We start from the raw sequence: 25,463 nt of genomic DNA, 5'->3' as shown, positions 1-25,463 counted from the left end.
GCCTCAATATAATTTTTGTCTCTCACCAAACACCTCACAACAGAAGACAGAAGACTGAGACAATATGAGCGAGAACAATATAGAAGCAGATATAAAGTGCTGATTTTAATGGCTGCGTAAGGCTACATTGTCTTTTCAGAGGCACTACAAGCTGCAAAATTGAAAGGAGTTTAATGGCATTGAGCTGCAAGGTCAGAGGCCAGATCTCTTGATTGGTTGAGGAGAGAGAAAACCAAAGAGGGGGGAGAGTGGGGAAGACAAAGAGGGAGACACAGAGGAACAACCATCTCACACGCAGAAAATAAAAGCACAAGAGAATGAGATTTAAAACAAGAAGTCGTGAATACATTTTGATTTAGAGGACGAGATGGAGAGATGTCCTGCAGATATTTGTACAAGATTTCTTTCCAAGTATGCTGACACACTGTTGGGACATCACAGAGATGCATGGGTATGTTAGAACTGCATGTGCTCCTTTTAGCTATCGTCATGAATAATTTCTGTAACTTACAAAAAAACACAAATGTTAAAAATTTTATCTCTGCATTTGTTTGTCTGTTATTTTGGGCATAACATACTTCTTGCCCAGTGGTCCCTCATGGGTGTGCTGAACATATTGTGTGCAGAATGAGGCGTAATGCACAAACGACAACACCGGTTGCTTTGATAAATTCTTAAAGCTTGTTCAAAATGTTACATTATCATGCTCTGTATGAAAATGGAGTCATTGTTTATCAGTGTGAGTATGAGATGTTTGCAGATTCTCATTGTAAAAGCATCCTCTCAGCACAGTACTTGGTTTAAGCTGATGTACTTCTGGCAATTGGAAGCATGATGCTTTCATTATGCTGCAGTAATATTGTTGTTTTCTGAATTTTTGCTACAGGCATTTATGGAGTCAGCAGTACATGTCTTCCTTTATTATGGCTGATTGTTGGTAGGGTTACTTTGTTTTTTTTACCATGCAGCACTGTTTTTTATGCCAGGCTGTATTTGCTTTATGGTATACTTCGTTTTTCTGAAAACATTTACATGCAAATATAGGCCAGAATCAGGTGAGTGGGTGTAGGGGTAAAGGGGTTTGCCAACCACCTTTAACTGTCCCCCTGGTTGAGTCATAGCACCGATGAAACACCCCCTGACTCAGTCCTGATGTAGGCTGTCCAGACGTGGAGGGGAGGGGGGCGCGAATCCACAAGGGCTCTCAGGAGCCCACACAATGTGTTAACGGCGGCTGCAGATGCATTTTAATCAGTCCACACAATTTATCTCACATGGCTTTTCGGTTCAAAGGCAGAGAAGGAAGAAATTCACTCGTGATTCTGCTTACCTTTTTAAAAATGCTCTTTAGATGTGAGGCTGAATAAAAATACAGTCTAGGTCAGTGAAACTATAAGAGATCAGTGACAACATTTTTTTAGGCAGTCTTGCTGGTTATGCAAGTTTATGATGAAGTCATTAAAGGAAAGAGAAGATTAAGGAAATGAGGATATAGGAGCTTCTGTCTTCTTGGCAGACTCTCATCCTTTCTTTACCTGTTCCTGGCAGCAGTCTGTCATGATTTAGGGAGCAGTTCTTTAACACCCGCAGCACCCAGGTTCAAGTCTCTTTGTTGGCTTGCGTGTACGTACACTGCCGGTTGTATCCATGAGCAAAACACAGCATCCCTCGCAGCTTCAGGTGTGCTGTTGTGGGCTAATCTCTCTGTGGAGGCAGCAGGTGGAAAAGAGAAAATCCCTCCAGGCATCACTGACTTATCACTGTAGCGTTGCCTGAAATGTGAAATGAAAAATGTCAAACCTTAATTATGCTTTGTGGTAGTTATACACTGTAACATCGTATATCTTATTGTAGTTACATCCCAATCAGTGGCGGTTAGTTATGATAATAATCAATAACATACTTGCACTCGTCCATATAAATGCCCACATAACGCTCGTATGACAGAGATTCTGGTCCTCGATGCAGTTATTGATTTTTCACTGGGATGTAGATAGAGTAGCCCAGTGAGCTACATGTTATATTTAGTGTTTGTGTGATAGAATATATGTTACATAGCACATGTGCAGTATACATTATCAGTCTAAGTGGTGCTTCGGGTGCAGATGGTGAAAGATCTGTTTTCATTATCTAAACATATTTCTAGTTACTATGATTAATGAATGTGGGTCTTTGCTGTCCTTATTGGAGTGGAATATTAATATGTTCTGGGTATTTAAAACAACAGAGATGTTTATCAGCTGCATGTCATGTTACAGATGATAGAGGTGGCTATGAGGAAGGATCTGAGGTATTTTACAGGTGAATGTGTATGATTTATATTAATTATTTTACTTCAGCAGCGTAGCTGACAGTAGAACTTATTTTTTTAATGCAAACAGTTTAATGGCAATACTGTTTCTCCCGCAAACAAAAATATGGCATCTCTGTAGTCCGTGTTGGCCAACATATATGCCTATAACTATATATCTGCAGGCTGGCTGATTCATCTGTCATGTTCAAATACCAAATCATTTCAGTCAGTTTTGAAAACATAAACACAATGTAAAATCCCTCACATGGGGTCAGTTAAAAGTCAATACAGAAGAGTTGCTGGCAGAGTGTCTCCGTACCTGGCTGTAGATTTGTTCAGCAGATGAGAAGCTGTCAAATGGTATTCATCTTTTGGAAAGCACATTTGTAATATATCCTTTGGGTCATTCGCACCTATTTAGACTATTTGCTCTTGTTAATGTGAGATTATTCAGTCACAGTGAAGGAACAGACCTCTCTCTGGAGATCATTCTAACATTCTTAAGTGGTACCATAAAGCACAATAACATCGCCTCACTATTAATATAAAGGTGCATTAATGTTTATATTGTATGAGTCTAATGGGAGTGGAAAGTGGGTGTCATTTTAACTCAGAAAAATACACCACAATAAAACTCTTAATAGGTAACACATTGCTCTCTAATGAACTGACAAATTGGTAGATTTTTCTTTTCGCATGTCACTTCGTAAATGTAATGAAATGCCAATGCTCTGTTCCCATAGACCTTATTAAGTCCTCTCACATTGCCACCGTTGTATTTTTATCATCACGCATTTAATTACCAAGTATTGTTACCTTTTTTTTTACAAGCTCCCTCTTGTCTCCAAAGTTCAGAATTTTAAATAGCTATTAAACATAGGATTAACTCTCTTCTCTGAGAGGCTTTTCTTGTGGGATGAATCGAGATCCGACTGTTTGATGCGGCCGTTTTGACTCCTTTTCCGAACCAAGGGTTATCAGACACAGAAAAGAGCAACTGACTCAATCTTCCAAGTTTATCGCTAATTAACACGGATTAATTGAGCTTTGACTTCGCTCTGCAAGCCAAGCAGAAGGGCAATTTGTGCATGGAAGCCTATTATTGCCCCGAGGCTGTTGATCCTCACTGTTAAGGGCTCCAGGCTCCCAAAAGTCTCGATCATGTGACTATGATCATATTGCTCTTGCAGTGTGTGTCTTAATGAATTATAGAGTTTGCCACATTGAGTCCAATTCATTTATGTTGTGAAAACGGACACAATTACCAACCGGGGTTTTTAGATCATCTATGTGTATGAAGAATAATCAAGGTTGTTGCTGCTGCTGCTGTTCATTTGTTTCTTATTCTACTGATTCTACTATTAGACATACTACTGTCTTCTCTTGTTAATTATTTGTGTTTGGAAAAACTGATGGAGCCTGAGTTGTTTAACCGTATCCAGGTCACATCCTGAGGAGGCATTTTGTTGCATGAGAAGTCAGATTGACAGTGGTTCATTACAGAAGTACAGTGTCGTTAAGCATCTTGGCAGGCTCACCTTAAAGCCTCGCTGCCCTTTACAAAGATCTTTTCAATAATGGATAAGACAAAGAGCATCGCAAGTCTCTTCCCTCTCATTATGATCCCTTTTGATTACTCGCCGATGCTCTTTTGAAAAGGTGGGTTAATTGCACACTCTGACTATGAACTAACCTGCAAGTTAATAACATCTTTCCTTCAGGGTAGCATCATTATAAGATATAAGCCTCATTAAAATAAAATGATGATTTAATAACTTTCCCTTACAATGACCCTTACGAGGATGAACTGTTATTGTGTAGTTATCTGGGAAATTAAGACGTCAGACCTCTGCTGTTTTCAGAAAGCAAGAATTAACCATCTCTTGTCCACAGAAACTTTAATTGTCCGGTGCTTACACTAACCATGCTGAAGTCAAGTGTGAATATGTCAAAGTGGTGAAATAGTTTTATTCCTGACTTGAATAAATTTGAGGAATATTGCATGTATGTAGAGTTTTTTTTTAACCTTCCTTTTGGCACTTTCTGAAAGAGTCGACTTTCTTATTCATTCCTCATTATAACCAATTACACTACGATGTGTTGGACCCATTGATGGGAGGGCAGCCATGTCAGATGCTAATGTACAAGAGAGCCTGCTGCATAACTGCTGCATCCAGTATGTAGCACATTCTCTCCCTGCATTATTACATATAATGTTGCTTTCATTATTGCTTTATTCCTCACACAGCCCCGTTCCTCTGCGACTTTGCTCGAGCTCTGAGAGTTAATTTTCCTCCTTTTCCTGCCTTTCGAAGTGGCTCTTCCTCCAGAGCAGTCTTCCAAGTCAAAATATCAAAATTTGACGCTTTGATTATGCTTTTTAAGGGGTGTTGATAATTGCCGGGTAAAGAAAGCAACTGTCTACTGCCATCCACCATAGACGCGGGAAGGCTTTTCTGTGTGAAGAGGAATCACATTATGTGCAATGATCAGTGCCTGGGGGCCACATCAAACACAGTCTGAAAACCTTTCCAGAGGAGATAGAGGAAGGCCAATTTCACAAGTGGCTTTTTATTGGTTGATTGCACAGAGGCCAAGTTGTTATCTAAATCCTCAAACTACTTGGGCAAAATAAGAAGTGCCTTGTGAGCGTTCAGGGTGTGCAAACTTACCCCTCAGATGAAAGCCAAAGCAAAATGTTTACAACCGATAGTTTGCCAGGATTATGGCTTAAGAGACTAAGTGCAAACAGAATGTAGTGGTTACAAAGTCGACCAGTGACAAATAGTGTCATTGCTAGTGCGGAAAAACCGCATTATGCCAACTTTGATTTTCATGTTTTCACTTGAACTGACGGCTTATATAATCTTTAAACGGATGAACAGGTTTCACGCCCGACAGCGCACATTCAAACAGATTCAAAACACATGAAGTATTTAAAGAATACAAATAAGTCATATACAAAACTGTGGTTTTTCAAGACACACTCAATGTGTTTGCATCAGATCATATTAAGTCAGACTTTAAACCCTCCGCTGCCAAGATCATGTTGCAGTCTACCCAGCCAGCCTCCTCTACAGTGAGATCTACCATTGAGTGATATAATTTATCATTTGGCTAATTACATTCACTCCATATTAGAGCTGTTGGGCTAATTAGTTGGTAAATAATTTGAAATCAAACATGGGTAGTGGGTGTCCACTCTGCCCATCAGGGGGAGAGACACTGATGAGCAAACTGACCCATGATTGCTTGATTCAATTTGCTCCAATTAAAACAAAATCAACTGACATGTTTCTGTGGAGTTCCTGGCTACTGTAACTCAGAGGAGCTTACAGGAAAGAGTACGCTTAGGACCAAGGCTGTATTCTGTATGTGCAGTATGTAAACTCACCATATAGATAGATATATATATATGTATATATATATACATATATATATATGTATTCATTTGTTTTGCTGATATTCTGTGTGCATGAATGTATGAATACTGTTAAAATGTAGCTAAAGAATGCAGCAGCATGTGAATTGTGTCGAGATATTTATTGTTGATTTTCTCATAAAAGAGAATCAATGAATAAATAAATGTCAGGCTTACCTTTGAAATCATCTCATACTGTATATTAAACAACTTCCATGTCCTGACTGCAGGACTTTTTAGCATAAGATGATTATTTGTGGACTGCTTTGTCACAACATTATGACACAAAATGTCTGGAAATATCTAAAAATTGCCTGAATAACCAACAAAATTATCTCTTTGTCTTTTAGTTTAGTGTTTTCAAATACCAAAATCATGAGATCTTAAACACATTGCCTTTTTAGTAAACAAATAACTAATCGAACAAATTCTACTGTATTTACTATATTGTTTCTTTAGCTGTACTTATTGCACACCCATAGGTTAAGTGGAAAATTACAGGTAAATGAGCCATAATCACCTTTTTAAATGGAAATGTTACTGACTTAACTTTTAAATTGCACATTTACTTGTTTGTCTATTATCACCACCTTGCGCACTGTAGATTCTACTCGGTCCTCTAAATGCTCATCTTAAACACATTTGCTTTATGATATATGTTCCTTATATGTTCCTATTGTGGAAATTCCAAACTCCAAAAACTATTTAAAGACCCCCCCCCCCCACCCCGTGAAAGCCTTCTGGTGTCAAACTGTGCATATTCATCATTCTGCACAGTGAAGCTCAAACATCCAAGTAAAGTAACAGTAATGATGAATCATTGTCTAAGCAATGCGTGACATTAAAAGCACTAAAAATAGAAACACAAAATAGTACATATCAATTAGGGGAGGTACAAACACAGGAAGTTAAAAGATGTGAGCAAAATGAAAGAGTCATAGTGAGGTTGTGCGAAAGAAAAATACCGAGACAGAAATTCAGCGATGACCCGGGGAAGATATCAGTTGCCTGCCTGGGGAGCGATTGCAATCTCCTGTGTACAGTAGCTCCGCTCTCAGCTCTCGATTTCTGTCTGATAAATCCTCTTGCAGTGTTCACCTGGATACCAGAGTGTGCAGAGGTCAAAGCTACACGGATCTACATTAGTCTGACAAAACAGGTAGCGAATATACCTGTAATTAGCGTGAATATGTAAAAGAGTGAGGTGCAAGATGAAGTAATATGAGCCTCTTTTTTTTTTTCACGGAAAGCATTTCAGAGAATTGGTGAAGACATGTTAGGGGACTAACATGCGAACGCAGGGCTGTGTTTTGCCGCTGTGGTAAAGACAAACGTCACCCCAACTCATGCTCTTACTAGTTAGCCCCGAGCTGTGTTGAAAACTAAAGAGCGGCATCACGGGATGGAAGAGCCCTGCATGTTCTTAGCGATTCATATGGAAATTAGTTTGAATAGAAAATAGAAAACTGGATACGTATTAGAAATGAGCTAAGACTAATATGTTCTCTTATATTGGCATAGTGGAGGAGTAAATCATAATCTAATCGTCTGGAGTGTTATGTAGGTTTTAGATCCACATTGGGCCACTTGTGTACATATGCTTGGGATGATGGCATTGCGCAGGCGACCTCAGCACCGCTGCAAAATGGCTGTTCACAGATTGATGCTGAGTCAGACACCATTAGCTGTTATCCTCCCCCTCTCAGGATCCAACCCTGCACTAATGTGGGTCAGGGGCCACATTATAGAAACACCTTCACTGTGCAGTCTTATCTCATAGTGCATTGCAGGATTTCTGCGTTCCTGAATGTCACTGGAAGTTTTCCGAATAGAGATAAAATGGAAATGTTGGTAAAAATGGTACAAGAAATAAAATTAACTGTCCTATGGGACCCTAAAGTAATTTTTTTGACATTTGTTGTATTCCAGGAGCTCTTTCTGGCAAAGTTCTGAAATTCTTGTGTTTGACTTTGAAGTTAGAGTTGTGTGAGAGATTTTTCATTCTATTTTGTGGCTGCAATATATTCTATTGCTGAGATCTCTTTTTGTAGAGCTACCGGTTGTCTTTGCTTCCTCCATGTGACTGGTGAACATCAATATAAAATGGCGAATCTAGAAAAAAGCCTGTGCCCTTTGATTCTGAAGAACTATTGAAAAAAACTAGCACTGTCGTTTCAGGTGGCAGAATATATTCTTTCTGCTACCATACTCTCACCTTGATGTCACGTTGTCTACATTCTGACAGTTTACAGAAACACAAGCTACACTGCTAAAATAATATTTTTCATTCAAGGCTGAAAATCCAAGTTAAAATCCAACCAATGGATCTTCTTTTTCTATAACTACTGAATATGATAGGTCACAAAATCTAGCATCCTGTGTTGTGTTTTGTCTTTCCTTTTGAAGGGCACAAGCAGCACACAATCAATCAGTGAGCAGATAGTGGGGATTTTATTTGTGGATGTTGCCTTGGGGCATCTGACTAATTCTGTGCAGCATTTGCTCCTGCATGGGACGCACTTCAGCGGGTGCTACTGATGATGCACTTGCATTATGGTTCTCCAATTCAGAAGCGCCCAGGTGAGGGGGGTCACATCACAGGCTCACTCTTACACTGATTACACACTGTTACAAAGACATCCAATCATTATACTGATTAGACACCCTCTTAGTAAACCATTGAATCATATGGTGCTGCAATCCATGTGGACAGTGCATGTGTGCATAAGACGGTTATTATGTGGGAAGAATCACACGGACACGAAAATATCTCCTGTACAGACGTGTGTGTGTGTGTGTGTGTCACGGTCACGTTAGTGTATCTAGATATGTTTGATTGAACACTGTGTTAGATAAAGTAATTGATCGACGATACTGAATACTGGGTATTGTTTACATTTTTGGGGATAATATTGCCAATTCACTACTGTATCAATACCAGAATCAATATTTTTTTCAATACCTGAATACGCTGAATATCCAAATTCATTTTGCCTCAATAAAATACAAAATATCAACAAAACTATTAACACAATCAAGTATTGTTTAAGAATTTGTGTCAAGATTTAGTACTTAACGGTTTTTGATACTTGATACTAAAGACACTATTCGGTCAGACCTCAAAAACAAATTGATCTAGCCTTTGAAAATGTAATGCAGTAGCAATCTATGAAAACAAAGCAAATTAAATTCACACTTCCCCGTATTGGTTCACAAAATGAAAAACAGCAATAACAGAGGTGTTTTGTGAAGACAATTTTTGCTGAGCATGTTAGCATAAATGTTGAGCATAATACAGAAAGGTAGTGCTTTTAATGCAAGGACTAAGGGTTTAGCTTTACATTACAAATAAACTATTAGAAAGCTGTTGAACACTTAAACGGGCCAATGCACATTTGGCAATGTTTTACAAGTCAGCAGCAAATGAGAGACAACCATATGGTGCCCACTAACTGTAGCAATAAAGCTTTATAGCAAACTGGAGGCAAGGGAAAGTAAAGACACAAAAAAGGAAAAATCTATGAATATCAGTAACTGATGCACATTGAGGTCATGAATGAATACAAATATTTACATTTACATATTAGGTCAATGACGCACATGAATATGATTTAAAATCATATCAATGTGGTGCCTGCGTTTTAATAGAAAACAATATTTCGATTGTAAATTATAAAAACATAAAAACAGTTGTCTAATTTTATTGTGCACATTTGAATTGTGTCACTTGGAGCTTAGAGATGAGCGCTTGAATTGATTTCTTGGGTTTACATACTGTTTCTCTTTAGATGGGTATGCCATCATATTATCTTTGCACGATAATCTGTTAGCATATTAAGAGCCTGGGGAGAAATTCAGATTATTCCTCTCATAGGTTAAATTTAGCACAGTCCATGACACACCAAATGAAGCAGGGATGGTTTGCAATCCTTGCAACCTGTCACCCAGTCTGTTTGTGGCAAGCAGTGCATTCAGGTCATACAGTATATCTGCTCGTCTTCATGCGCTTCCAGCATAGCAAATAGATTTAAGATGGACCAGGTTTTGTTTTAATGTAGATTTTTGCAGAGGCTGCATGAAAACAATGAAATAATAATAAAAAAACATAATAAAATATATATACATACGTGAGCCAAAATGCCTGATATTTCTCATCTAATTCATGTATGTACACATCTATCAAGATCACTTAAAATGGAGGGGGTCGACCACAATCTTTTTGACCACAAAAGTGCAGAAAGTAGAAATAAGAATTCCATTTTTATTCATTTTTGCTGTATAATGGTGTTTGCTAATTTGTGCTTTAACACACAAATGGTTGATCAAGTTTATGGTTCTCACTGTACTGTAGCAGCCCTGCGCAATCACTTTAAATTACTTATGAGGTGATATATCTGTCAGGCTGACTCTCTTTTGCCATTGGGTTTATTTGAATGGAGATGGTACAATTATCTGATTTAATACATCCACCATTTTTTTGCATACTGTTTGAATTAATTACTAAATTGGATTAAAAAATATTAAACATGAGACCTTTGTTTAGTGGCATTTGCGACCTTTGTAGTAATCACATAAATAATATTTTTGCAACACTGAATAATGCCCTTCAACAATTGTTACTTGTTGATTGGCTTTGGTCACATTTGACCATGAACTGCATAAAGTGCCAAGCATTTTTTTCATGATTGATTTCTTTCATTCTGCCATTTTAGCTGTTTGGGGTTGTTTCTTCCTTTTCTTTATATAGACAGAGAACATGTGTGAAAAAACAAACCATGTCAACTAGAGATACAACACGTTTACTCAGAACACACTAAGTCACCCTGATCGGTTCTTCTGGCTTAGATTTGCAGTAAACACTATCAAAACTCTTCTAAAGGAAAACAAGTTTTGTGAAATTGTTAAAACACAGAAAGTGAAGTCGTAAAATGGGCAGCAAAAGATGCACGTTTAACAGTTATTTTGATTTTTGGTGAAAATCAAAGTAACTGCAAACACTCAGCGGGGAAACATTTTAACCAGAATTGTTGTGCCTTGATCAGTGTCCTGTAGATGAAAGGAAAACAAAAACAGCAGATGGAGACAAATTCAAACACTAGGAGATGCCCAACCAAAATTATGAGCCCAATTGTCAAACTTGCCTGTATTTGAATAAAAATCTAGATGGCAATACGACGGCAAGAATGAGACATTAATGTGCGGTGAGGTCCATCCAATCTGTTGTCATACTATACAATACTAGTAAAGGCACCTAAGGCTATATTTTTGCCATATTATTTGTAATATTAACTAATTCTACTGGAACACAGCTACCACAAGGCCCATCCTGAGTGACTAACCTCTTCCTTTCTCTCTTTGTTCTCGTCCTTTCTTTCTTGCAGAACCGTGACAGAATGGTCGACTGTATGAGCAAAGTCATGCTGCACACGGTCGTCTCATGCTGGCAACCATTCCTGGGACTGGCCCTCGTGGCTGTCTTTGTGGGTTCCACCCTGGGATGTCCCTCGCGCTGCGAGTGTTCGGCACAGAGCAAGGCAGTTGTCTGTCACCGCAAGCGCATGCCCAGCATCCCGGACGGCATCCCAACAGAGACCAGGATTCTGGACCTGAGTAAGAACAAAATGACAATGATCAGCCCTGATGACTTTGTTGCCTTTCCTGGGCTTGAGGAACTTGATCTCAGTGGAAATATTATCAGTTATGTTGAGCCCGGAGCTTTCAATGCCCTGTTCAACATGCACTTGCTCAGTCTCAAGAGCAACCGTATCAAACTCATTCCTCTGGGCGTCTTCACGGGCTTAACAAATCTTACCCGACTGGATATAAGTGACAACAAGATCGTGATCCTCCTGGATTACATGTTCCAGGACCTGCACAATCTAAAGTTTTTGGAAGTGGGTGACAATGATCTGGTTTACATTTCTCACCGTGCATTCAGTGGACTTTTAAGCCTGGAGATACTAACCTTAGAAAGATGCAACCTTACAGTTGTACCCACCGAGGCCCTTTCCCACCTGCACAACCTGGTCAGCCTCCATCTACGATACCTCAGCATCAGCACTTTGCATCCTTACTCATTCAAAAAGCTGTTCCGGCTGCGGAATTTAGAAATTGATAATTGGCCTTCACTTGACCATGTGCCAGCCAATACCCTGCATGGCCTCAACCTGACCACGCTGTTCATAACCAACACCAACTTGTCCTCCTTCCCTTACCAAGCCCTGAAGCATCTGCCCTACCTGACACACCTCAACCTGTCCTACAACCGCATTCGGCACATTGAAGGGGGAATGCTGATGGAACTGGTTCGGCTTCAAGAGCTCCATCTGGTTGGAGCTCAGCTAACCACCATTGAACCATATGCCTTCCAGGGCCTGCGGGGGCTAAAAGTCCTCAATGTCTCTTACAACCGACTGGATACACTGGAGAAGGGTGTTTTTCAGTCTCCTGAGGCTCTGGAGGTTCTTCTGATTGACAACAACCCCTTGGTGTGCGACTGTCGTCTCATGTGGATCCTACAGAAAAGGCACTCCATCTTCTTTGGGGAGTCACAGCCGGAGTGCAGCACACCTGAAGGTATTCGTGGCAGGCCTTTTAAGGAGTTTAAAGAGACTCTCCTGTCTTATTACGTGACATGTACCAAGCCAAAAATTCGTGAGAATAAAACTCAAACGATCACTGTTGATGAGGGCCAGCAGGCGATGTTGCGCTGCAGTGCTGAGGGGACACCAAGGCCCATTGTGTCCTGGTTGTCCCCACGTCGACGAGTTCTGACAAGTAGGAGCCATGGTAGAGTTACCGTCCACAACAATGGTACACTGGAGATAAAGTCAGCAGAGGTACAAGACAGCGGAGTGTACCTTTGCCTTGCCTCTAACACTGCTGGGAATGACACCCTGATGACTTCATTGGCGGTGAAAAGTCTGGGATCGCTGTATGCTAACAGGACCCAGTACTACACAGATCCCAACAATACCACTGCCAATGGCACGGCCGGCGTGACCCTCGGTTTAGACCTAAAGACTATTTTAGTGTCAACAGCTATGGGTTGTTTCACATTCCTGGGAGTGGTCTTGTTTTGTTTCCTGCTCCTTTTCGTTTGGAGCAGAGGGAAAGGAAAACATAAAAACAACATTGATGTTGAATATGTGCCTCGGTCAAAGTCTAACGGCACTAACGTTGACTCGGCAGAGGGACAAGCTGGTCCTCGTCGTTTTAACATGAAAATGATGTGACTTCTTACATAGAACCAAGATTCTGGATTGTGGAAATGCCCAAAGTACAATGTATTTTTTTGGAAATTGGACTACTGAACTTCCCACTGCTGCAGGGAGAGTGGTAGTGAAAAGATTTGGGGAATCATAACAAGATGAGCAGTACTTTAAATCGCTGGATCTTGACATAATGCTTGGATACTGTGTTTCAAATACCGAATATCGTAGTAGGACATCCTTACATAATTGCCAGTGGGCAAACTTCTTTATGGATGAGGAGTGAAAACTGCCGCCACGGGGACCTGAATGGAATAGGTGTCATCTATCAGCTTTTTGAAATTTATATGCCCAAAAAGGACATTTCAGTTTTGGGTTGGATCTACAGACTCTGCTCAACCATGTACAGTACCAATTTGTATCTAAGCTATTAACCTTCTTTGTTTAGTCTTGCGCCATGCTTATTCACTGAACAAATCAATGAAACAGACCATAATTTCCTATGTTCAATACATTGCATATGTGTACTTAATGCTTCATTATGTACATGTATGTACATATTCATTCAAAAGAACTATTCATAGCAATATTCATGGGATGCATTAGCCAAAATTGATATACCCCATATGTTCAGCAAGAACATTCTTCAGACTTTTGAAGTTTCCATGGATTAAGGAAGGGCTTTTATGGGTGATTATCTGTCCCTGATCCCCCAATTGAATCCTAGATAGTAACAAATATATATTATTTATCAACAAAAATAAAATAAAAAAGATTTTATTTATGAAAAATGTTGAGCATTTTGCAAAAACAGTCCTCAAACACTGTTCAGGATCTAACATAACACTTGGCTCATCATCAAGATGACCCAGTATTGGTCAAAGTACCTACATGAACCACCTTTTTGTCCTATTTTTGTCTCTTTTTATTACTTTACCTGTACCTTTGCTGGTTGGCAAAATACATGTGTCAATTTTACTACAGTGACATTTGCATAGTTTTCCCCAATAGGAAATTTGGACTTTGTTGTGGTAGTTCTTCATTTTGTTGTTGAATCATTTAGATTGTGAAAACTTCAAAGTAAAAGTAAAAAAAATGTATGTGAAATAAATGAAGATGTATTTGTACCAATGAGTCTGACTAAATACATAGTGAAATGTTCTTCTCCTCAGCCTCACTGACGGATCACAGACTTCTTTTGAGTATTAAGTAAACAGCATTATTGTATTAACATCACAACAATGAAATAAGGAATTTGCACATTATTCATGAAGCGTATTATTTATGTCTCCAGAAACACTCTCATGCGAAGTGACAATTATCCACCATTTCGTACGACATGAAACAAAAAATAGAAGCTATGTTATTACTTACATATACCATACTTTAATAGCAATACATTAAAGATTGCTAACATTGTACAGTGATGTACAGCTGTAGTACTACACTATACAACTCATTCACTTTGATAACGTAATGTGTCAGAAAACTGTTTCTAATTATTACCAAAAATTCATATTAAGAGTTTTTGATAATCAGGACAATCCCATGACAGTACATAACATACATAGTAAACTACTAAGCATTTACTGTTGTGCTGCATATATACATAACCTATATACACCACAGCTGAATTACAAACATCCATTACATTTCACTTCAGTTACCATAAATGTAAAAGGCCTAGTTGTCATTGGTAACAGCCACAGTAAAACTGTATATTATGCTACAATTTCTCAAAAGAAAAGGTGTTACCCAAGAACCTTTAAATAGTTTTGATGTATTCTTTGGCGATTAAATCAGCAATGACCTCTCACAAACTTTGGTGAACCACCCACTGATATCATCTGACTTGCATAGTGGGTACAAGTCAACATCATTTTTGTATGCTGATGTTAATTGTCGAATGACTACAATCATATTTCAGCGTATTACTCGCAATTACATTACAGTTTTCTCTAAAAATACATCGAAAATTGACTGTGAATAAATAATATTGTAATAAATGGTATCTTCTCTAAAGCAGTGTGTGAAACAATCAAGGAAACTAAAACTGTACTAGAAGCTACTCTTAACTTTATGCTTTATGTTTCTGAAACAGCATGAGTTGTCCGGTGAATGCACATCAAAAGTTAGGCACAGGTCATGACAGTGTTAAATTTTGAAGATTTATGAAGATGGCCGCACATGAAGCTCCAGTGACTTGTACTGATTGTAGACCACATCCTTTACCAGTGTATTGAATTTACATTGTATTTCTCCCAACTAATTTTCAGTGAGTACAAAAGAAATACATGCTTGTTGAAACTGGACCCCAAAAGAAACCAATATTTAAATTTTGATAATTTAACTTTCGCTTAAAACCTGATGATGTGTTTTTAAGAAAATATGCCCATATTTCTTAAAATATGCATGATGTACTGCAAATGTAGACCTTCATTACTCCCATCACTTTGTTATATTGTTCCTCAAAATGAATTGTGCACCCACTGACATAATGTTTTTTAAACTGCAGTATATAAACTGCTCTGCTTCAACTGCTGATGAACGGATTATGATCCAACTATATGGTGTTATTACATCAAGAAATACTTGCATAAGAACTGGAGTTATAATATACAGTAATTGCTTTCTGCTGACATTAACAACTGAATCTACTTGTATGACACGTCAGAAATGATTGGCTTCTTTTAAACTTTTTTTTCCATTTTGTTCCAAAGCATGTTTCTCTTGTGCTGTCCCTCATTTGTACAGTCTCATTATCTTTAGTTTCTGAGCCTGCGGTCCCCCGGGCTGCTTCAGAAATCAGAGCGCCAAATGCTACAGCTCCTCCAAAAATACAAAAGAAACAAGGTTAACTTTGTAGGTCAGCGATGCCCACGTCCAGTGTGTTCATTTAGTCAAATTACATGAAAAATGTTTTCCTCGCTGAACCTGGGAGAACGACTTTGCATTCCTGTACAAATGAGGCCCCTAAAGTAGAACCTCTTTTCTCTCCTCTTGTATAATGAGGCCTTTGGTTGCTAGAGTGGCACTCGTATACATAGGGTACATTGTATGCCCAAAATAGCTCTAAAAGAAACATTCTGCCCACCACGGTGTGGTAGTTTTTCAAGAGATATAAATTTCAGCCTTTCATCATAGATTATGGGAAATAGTTGCTGCAATAGACAGCTGCAATAGACTAGCATTATTCTGGGTACTGAGGTGTGTTCAAAGCTGTTGGATTTTCGAGTCTGTGTAAACTGCGTTTCCATGGTGATATTCAGAATCATCATTTTGTGTCATGCAGACTTCTTTATACTAATTGACTGCATTTTGATTGGACTGGTGCATTTGGATTGTATCTGAAAAGCTGTTAGCGCTATGTGGCTGTTTGTCCTCCTCTTATCAGTTATTGACTGATCTGACCACTCTTTTTTTCAGACTAATGAGTGAGGATAATTTTGCAAAGCAGATGGGAGTCTCTCAGCCTAAAATGACTAATGCAGTTTCTATTAAAATAGAACAGTTCTTGGCTCAAGCTGCACAGGAAAAATTTAAATGTCTGACATATCACTATCACCATGTTCAATCAATCAAATAGATCATTAATACTTCAGTCATTAAAACTGAAAATGACATACAGTTTTTAAAAGGTCAGAAACATAAAACACTTTTGTAAATTCCATGAAAGTATCGCTACAAACTAATGCTGTTTTTTGTGGTAAGTCATGAAAGCAGCCACAAGTCACAATGTTTTTACACGTTGTAAAGAGTAGAGTCAAACGCCCCACAGCCCCCCAGTTTGGGAACATCTGGTATATACCTGTGATTTAGATTTTCTTTTTTTTAAATAAATACTACAAAAAACAAAAGTGTACATGACAATATAAATGTGAAATTCAACTGAGAAGAAGAGAACAAGACTAAGGTGTAAAGTTCAAGGTATATTTATTTGTCATTCTCCAACACAGGGCTGCACAATGAAATGAAAGTTGTAGTTCACGCTACACACACACACTAGCAGCTCTGTGAGGCTGCACTTAGACACAGCAGGGCTTTGAGCTAAATGCTCACAATGACAATGCTAACATGCTGATGTTCAGTAAGTGTAATGTTAATTTAGAGTGTTAGCATGCTAATATTAGATATTCAGCATTAAAGACAAGCACAGCTGTGGTTGATGGGAATGCTATTAGTTTTGCAGGTATTTGGTGATAAAACAAAGTATTAGACACATTTAAATATTGACCTACTGGTGGCACTAGATGAAAATCATAAACATGTGTACCAGATTTTGTGCCAGTCCGACCAGTAGATGTGTCACTAATGTCTGCATAGAATTTCATGGCAAATTATTATTGACTCTGGACTAAAGCTGTGAACGGATCGAGTGAACAAAAGACATCACTACCCCTACAGCCCCACCGCCAGCAGACACACAACAGCAGCAGTAGTGGTAGTAATAGTAGAAGTCTGAAAAGCTTCCTTCAGTACCTCAAAAGAATCCTTTAAGATGCTGTAAGGATACAAAACAAAGTGCACCCCTACACACACCCACCACAAGATCACATGAAAATGGCAGATTGGCTGTGAATGAATGAATGAATAAGCTGTCTCATAAAAAAAAGATTGTCAGCTAGTCTGTGTAAATACACATCTGCAAAACAACTCCCAGGAATGGAAAAAAAAAGTCCACACTTGCTCACTGAGATCCCTGTAGTTTTGAAACTACACGCCACGTTTTTGATAGATTTCCAAGCCCCACGGGCGACGGAGCCCCTGCAACACATAAAAGATCAGATAGACCTGCATTTCGAGTGAGGAAAAGGAAGCTTGAGCAAACGGGAGTTGTGTGGTTTTGCTTTGACGAGAGAGAGGAGCTGGTTGTAGCTGAAGTCTGGGGCAGATGTTAGCCGGCAGGTTTTGGCTGTGTGTGCTTTCATTAGGTTTAGCTTTCATACGCTCCCCGGTGACAGGCTGATCTGCCAAATGAGCTCCCATGTGAGCCGACTCCAGTTCCAAGCCGACGTCCAGAAATTGTGGCTGGCTGCAAAAGAGGAAGACATGCATGTGCTGCTATGCGTCTTTTACACACATTCAAACATTCACTAACATAAAATAAACCGCTTGCGTCTGGTGAGAGACAACACACAATGCTCCAATCCTTTGGCACATGTTAAAAGGCATCCACACACACTGCCTCCTGCACATCGCGTCATTGTTGATCTGCAAGTTAAGACAGCTTCTTTTGTCTTTGCTCACAAAACAAAGGTAGATTTATGGGATTGAAAAAGAGTTATTCCCTCCTTTTTCAATATAAACCTCTCTCACACTGCAAGGCAGCTCTGAAAAACGTCTTCCTGGATAATGGAGGGGAAAACATTATTAGCAGCAAAAACGCCTTCACAATTCACACCGAATGGTCTCCTGTAAGCCAACAGTCGATATTTCTTTGTTAGCGTGTTGCTGCATTCTGTAATTATGGTTTTGCCCTTTCTGGGAAACACGGTCATGAAAGAAGAAATGAGAGGAGGGAAATTTAATTCTTTGCCTATGTAATTGTTTAATGACGAATGGACCCATAAATTGGAGCAAAGGGATGGAAAATTTTACATTCCTCCCCTCCAGAAGTGAATGCAATATTTCTTCTCAGTGAAATAAAATAATTATTTACTCTGCTTATTTTGTGGCACCATCGTCCCCAAGTAGCATTTTATTACCAGCAGTATATTTTGATGATTTATTAAACAATATGAATACATGGCTGAAGCAGAGCAGATAGGATCCTATTTAGAGGTGTGGGCAGGCGTCTTTCTCACATCCTGAATCCAAGTGTGATATGAACTCTGTTGAGGTTCAGCCCTTAAGAAACACTTTCTCACATTCATCCTCATAAATGCTTAAATGTCACATAAACATTTACCTACTGAGGTTTTCAGAGGAAGGTACAGTATAGATAATTGGTCTTGCTTTAGTTCTTATAGTGCAGTTGCTCCAGCTGAGAGGCATATCATGCTTTGAATACCTGCACAATGATTTAATTAGAACATGGGTTCAGCCAGACACTCTCCGTGGAACCAAGGTAATTAAAAAGTGGCCTTAAAAAGTCCATGTTCATGTTTCATGATATCACGTAAGCTGATACTCTGAAGTCTCTGGAACACCAGACCGAGTAAATTGAAATGAGGGTAAAAACCTAAAAGAAAACCAAGGAAATTAGTCGTGACCCACAAAAAGGTGGCCTATCAATGTACAGGCCACGAAGTAGCTCTTGTTACAGTTAATTCATCTGAAATTAATCACTAAATTCACAAAGGACAAAGTCATATGTGTCAGATAAAGATAATGAAAATGTTGATATAGATAATGAATTAATTAATGTAATCACATTGTTAACAATCAGTGCTTACAGGTCAGTATTGTTGATTGTCTCGTCTTCTCTCTTCATTTTCTGCCACAGTACGTGCTCTAATGACACATTGTTGGTAAGTGTACGATTACTGACACTGCTGCATTTTTTCTGTTTTTTCTTACAGCAGGTCTTCAAACTTTGCACTGTCTTTGTCTTCTTCTTTACTCTTGGGTGAAACTTTTATGAACAGGTGACATTCATCCGGTTCTAACTAGCAATTTACGACAAGTTTGCCCAGTTTGGAACAATCGTATAAGCAAACCTCATGGGGAGGAATAAGCGAAGTTTAAAATAAGAATATGAGGCCTGTGTTGCTGGTAGATTAAGGGTCTGTTTAGACTGAACGTGAATTGTATTCTAGAGGTGGCATGACTGCATAAAATGTCAATATGGACAAGACAGGATTAGATGCAATGTGAGTTTAAAGTGTTGCAACTTAAGTCAAACGTTTTTGGTCATCCGAAGGCCTTAGGAGGCCAATTCATGACTGATACCCTCCACAGCTAGCTAGCTATAGCTAACATCTATACATGAAGTAACATTGGGTGTTTGGGGTAAATAAATAGGTTGCAAAATAACTCGAGTAGTCATAATAACCTTGAACACCTCAGTCTGAACCACTCTGTCCTTCCGTATCTACCCCCCTTCTTAAACCCTTTTTCTCGTTCTCTGTCACTTACACTGTCCATTCAAGTTCCGACTCCCTTCTGTGCTACTTCCCTCAGCAGGTATTGTCAAACTTTTGTTTTTGTTTAGGCTCACATAGCCAGATCTCCACACTTCATTTCAGCACTGTGCCATGCTAGCTAGATCATTAGACGGTCTCAGACCTTGAAGAATCCACCAACAATCTGCAGCAAAGCACCCAGTTAAACCAAACAGACCTCCAAGACGTCACAACAACATTCTGGTATCTTCAAAGTAACTCTGCCTACTGAACATAAGTCATCAACACCTTCTCTTTGCCCTCTGTCCCCTTCCCACACACTATATCTGATCTGGACTAGATCTGGTGGATTCTGGTTTCCCTTCCCTTGAGCATTTTTCTCATCCCTAACTTTCAATAGATGCCTTGGGTTATTTTAGATCACTGCTTTGTAACTTTGCTTCCATAGTGGATTCTATGTAGACCATGATCACTGCCCCAGCAGCATTCAAGATCGGTCTCTTTCATTAACATATATCTTTAGCTATAAGGAGAAGTTAAGGAGTCCTCACTTCACCTTGCCGTTGATCATTAGTTTAGGGGATGCTTTTGTCCAAAGCAACTTACAAAGACAGGAACTAGAGCGAGATTTTGACTCACAGTTTTTAAGAAGAAGTGCTAGCCTGATGTGTAGGTGTTGTTTCTGAAAAGGTGGATTTTCAGCCTGCAGCGGTAGATGGGCAGTGACTCCGCTGTTCTGACTTCAATGGGGAGTTCATTCATCCAGTGTGGGGCCAGAACAGAGATGAGCAACCAAAGGGTCCTCTGAGTGGCGGGTGGGCCGTCATCCTGAGGCATAGCAGCACAAGGGTTGAGCTGGAGTGTGAGGTTGGATGCACTGTAGGAAGGAGCAGTTCCCTTCAGTGCCCTGTAGGCCAGCACCAGAGTCTTGAACTGCAACAGGAAGCTAGTGTAGTGAACAGAGAGGAGACTTAGCATGGGAGAACTTGGGGAGGTTGAACATCAGACAGGCAGGAGCAATCTGGACTAGCTGCAGAGATCTGGTGGCAGACACAGGGGCTCCAGCAAAGAGGGAGGTGCAGTAGTCCACACAGGTGGTGATAAGCAGTGAGGAAGGTGCAAATCCTCCAGATGTGTTTGGTGAGATCTGCAGCTCGTCGCCGAAGGTCACACCCAGGTTCCTCGCTGCCCGAGTTGACATCACTGCCGTCAGTTGTAATGGACAGGTCTCTACTGCCAACCTGGGGATCATTTCACAAAAGCAATTTGCGAGCGCTGCTTGTGCATGTTTTCATGTTTCACAGATGACTGTCGCTCACAAATTGCAGATACATTTCTGCGTCTTAGAGGGGCTCTCGCATGATCATGCAACTGCCGTGAGTTTTGATTAGTAGAGAGGAAATTGCAGGTTGAATCACCCACTTCATGAGATTTCCACTCTCTCCATGATGTCCCTGTTCTACCTGTGGCCCAAATTACTCCTGCTATTCAGGGACCAGTTTCACCAAATTTGCAACATTCCCTCTCTTTTATTTAATTTTGACACTTTTCACTAATCAAACAAATGCTACACTTGTGACTAATGAATGAGTATGCAAGAGCCCTGTAGGACTCACAAATTAATCAGCAATTTGTGAGTGATAATAATTCCGAAACGTGATGCTGCCACCATTTCCGTTTAAACAGTGCTTTCAAATAGCTTTTGTGAAACAGGTGCCAACTCTTCAGCCCTCCTCCTGCCCAACATCACCTGGCAATGATCGCTGTCAGTGCCCTCGATGTCCTCACCTCAAGCACCTCAAACTGTCAACAGCTTTCTGTTTGCATTCAATTTTCTCCATCAAACCCTGACCTCAACCACTCGAAGCCCCACACAGAACCGTGCAGCGCTCCTAGAAAGGACGAGAGTGGTACAAAAAGTGATGTAGAACATGAATGAGTGAGTCACTTGAACTTCAAAAAGTTTGCATTACATTAGTGCTGCTGCAAAGTTCAAAAACACATTTGTCTGCTTTTCATTTACAGTGATAGACAATCAAATTGATTGTTTTCTGCAGCATTTGGAATTGATCAGAGTGAACGAGTCTGACAAAGAAACTGACTTTAAAATATCTTCAATCGAGTCAAAAGAAAGACCATGTCTGAGACTGACTTTTCTAAAACCATCATCATGGTACACAGATTCTGAGTTTTAGTGATCCAGCAGTTGTTGAATCTATAGTGACTATGGAGCATAGATGATAACCTGAGGCTATTTAATGTGCACTCACATACAGGAAGCATCAGCTGGAGAGCCACTGTTTTTCTCATTCTCCCTCCTGAACACAGAGAGAGACAGAGATTGCCAAAGGAAGCGGCTCAGAGGAGTCTTGAGCAAACAACAGAATAAAACAGGCAAACAAAAAAGTGTGTTTGGTGTGAAAATGAGGTGTGTATAGGCTGCTAGAAAAACACACATTCATTCGCAGAGGTTGCTGATGAGTGACAGACTGTGTCTTCATGCAAAATAGATTTTGTATTTAAAATTCAATGTAGAGGATTTGTCATCTTGGGAAGGATAGGGCAGGTCATTTTTGACCAGAAGGACACGAGGTGCATACAGAATAGGGAGATTACATTAAGAGTTAAAATGATGGAAAATGTAAAAATGGCGGTGGTTTCTTTGTACTGCTGAGAGCTAGGTCTTGTGAAACGTGCAGCAAGGCCAATATAGATCAGGAATCAGGCTTGTTGACAAAAACGTGCTCAGCAGGAAGGAGTGGTTGTGTAGTTTGCAGGGCGACAGGAATCCCTGCTCAACATATATCCAGCCTGCTGACAAGTAAATGAGGCTGAATGTTCCAACGGTGGAAAATAAACCAGAATTTCTGCTGACATTTTGAATTGATTGCACTGAAAACGAGCTGACCCCACCTGTGCTGCGGAGAGATAAGAGATTTACAATGCACGCAGGTCTCAGTCAGCAGCACACTGCTCTTTTACCATGTAAAATGAATACAACATCAGGGAAGAATAATACAGTTTTATACGGTTGTTTCATCCTCTTCCTTTTCCAGATTCTAGAGGGACTTCTAGAGCTCCTTATTTAGTCTGTGAGATGAAGTTATTTTCCCGTGCTATTGTGTGAATGCCTGGCCACCTGAGTTCGTATATGCTGGTACGAGCAATGTCACAACTCCCGGCAAGAGAAGATCAAAGCCACACCTCTGGGCTTTGTTAGAGAATTAACTTCCAACGCTCACGATGCATCTCTCTCTCCCTCAGCTCTTTCTCCTTTTGGCAAAAGAGCGAATTCAAGTCGACTTGTGTCATCATACGCAATCCGTCTTCATTTGTTAGTGCGTCAGAGCCAGTTGTTACTGCATTGTGAGCTGAAACCAAGCGACACAGCCTGCCTCACAGCTTGTCATACCGCCAGGGCTGTTGCTTAGTTTTCAAGGTCTCTGACGACATCACCTCTTTTCAGCGATGGATTTGTCACGCTGGTAGAGGAGGAGAAAGCAAAGCAAAAGTGAAGACGAGTGCCACGTCCTCGTGCATTTTTTTTTCTGTTGGTACATGATGTGTGTCGAACCCTTTCCATCATGTCCTGAAGGTCAGATTATTCCATATAAATTATACAGTTATAACTCTTTCATGTAAACTTCTCTTTGATTAATTTCGCTTGCCTGACATGGAGGAGTAAACTGAATCATCCTGGCAGAGACAAAGATCCCACAAGTCAAATGCAAAAAGGAGTGACAATCCACCCAAAATTCATTGGTTTCATTGACTTGCATGTATTTTTGGTACAAAAACAAGTTTAAACCACGTCACAGAATTTGAATATCCACTTAATATGTCATCAAAATTTGATTAATACCCACCTGATGTGGAACTGCTGTCAAACTGCTGATGTATGTCACATCTGGTCAACACCATACATAGACTTATTTTCTGAGTCAGTCAGATACTAATGAGTTTTATTTTCCAGGGAAATTGATTGCTTGGTTGTGAGCAACAAACAAACAGTAATTTATTGCACAAATGCGACCTCTGGATCATTGACTGCGTTTACGTGCACAAAATATTCCAGTTTTTGCCCTCATTCTGAAAAAGCCAACCAAAACCAAAAATGTGTGCATCTCTACCGCAGCCTGGCAGACTGTTTGCTAGTTAGTTTGTTTACAATGCACAGAGCTGACCGCAAACAGACAAGAGGCCGTGTGTCGCAAACTGCCATAAAAACCCTGAGTGAGACGCATTTTCCGAAGATCTGCATATCCTACGTCTTAATTGGAAAATGCTACATTCGGAACAAGGCCTAATTCAATATATCAATATGCTGTTGACATGACCCGTATCAAATTCAGAATTCATATTCTGAATAATAGTGGAAAATTAGTGTGCATGTAAACGTAGTCAATGTCAACTGCAGTATCACAAACTCAATATGGTGTTCTGCAAATAATGACAGGGATATAGAGCAATCAGGAGAATATGATTATTATATAAAGACACATATAATAATTTGTGTCATCAAAAGAGATATTACTCAAATGGATTCCACAGTGGATATATTTTACCATTTTTATACCCAGAGAACAAAATAGCAACAGGAATCTACTTTTTGTCATTTGACTATAAGTTGTCTTGCTGCAGATTCACGAACCTGCGACCGGTGATGTGACAAATCACTTCAACGATACACACCTGAATTTGATCCTTGGTGATTTTACACCTGATGAAGTTTTGGGTAGTTTGGGCTCAAACTGTTGTTTTTCTTTCATGGAATAGATTAAAAACCCTTCAGGGAGCGTTTGACTGTGTTGCGAGGCTTTTCAGAGATGTCATTTACACATTTTGGACTCAAGTGCAAAGTACAAAACATACACAAGACAAGATAGTTTCTTGTTTTTACAATGTTTGTTGTGCACACACAGATGAACTATCAGTATTATGTTGAGACTGATAGCATAATGAGTATTAAACTACTAGAATATCATAGTGCAGTTACTCATTATTTTTAACCTTGATTATTAAAATAAAAATAATAAAAAATCTAAATTCAACATACTTTTTTATCTGCAGCACAAGCACTGTGCACAGCAGTTTAACTGTCTATTGTTCTTTTTACTCCGTGAGTGTCTGGTGCATAATCAGCAGCTCATTGGTGCTTTTTCATTTTTCTCTTCACTTTCTATCAGCAGGAGCATTTTCTGCAACAGTGAACTTTACAGGAGACGTTGCTTACTGCAGTGATCAGTTTATTCTTGCAGCAAGAAAAACAGTAACTCTTGGATGTGTGGGCACAGAAATATTTTGTGAAAGTAAATCGGGCTGTTTTGGTGAAAATTGAAAACAAAGCCTCACGTAAACAAACTGCCTCAGCGATACTTACACTCCTGTCTGCCTCTCACCAAGAGCCCTCTTAAAATAGGTTAATTTTTTATCTGTCATCTCTCGGGTAGTATAAAAATAAAACAACAGGACAC

The 25,463-nt window shown here is 39.6% G+C and overlaps 1 protein-coding gene across 1 annotated transcript; it reads left to right on the top strand.

The window, feature by feature from the left end:
• The first annotated feature begins 367 nt into the window (after positions 1–367).
• On the top strand, positions 368–12,949 carry lingo2 (leucine rich repeat and Ig domain containing 2). The gene is made up of 2 exons (XM_070913350.1): positions 368–451; positions 11,096–12,949. Exons 1-2 carry the CDS (start codon positions 368–370, stop codon positions 12,947–12,949), a joined length of 1,938 nt encoding a protein of 645 aa, XP_070769451.1.
• The last annotated feature ends 12,514 nt before the right edge of the window (positions 12,950–25,463 follow it).

Source organism: Enoplosus armatus, chromosome 10 (assembly GCF_043641665.1).
Source record: "Enoplosus armatus isolate fEnoArm2 chromosome 10, fEnoArm2.hap1, whole genome shotgun sequence".
Lineage (NCBI taxonomy): Eukaryota > Metazoa > Chordata > Actinopteri > Centrarchiformes > Enoplosidae > Enoplosus > Enoplosus armatus.
Note: the sequence above shows the minus strand (reverse complement) of the source record. Positions and strands in the feature narration are given on the sequence as shown.

Excerpts from the sequence above, each read along its gene's own strand:
- lingo2 (XM_070913350.1), top strand. The coding sequence starts at position 368 with ATGGAGAGATGTCCTGCAGATATTTGTACAAGATTTCTTTCCAAGTAT. Across the intron at positions 452-11,095 it reads GACATCACAGAGATGCATGG|AACCGTGACAGAATGGTCGA; the intron begins GTATGTTAGAAC and ends TCTTTCTTGCAG.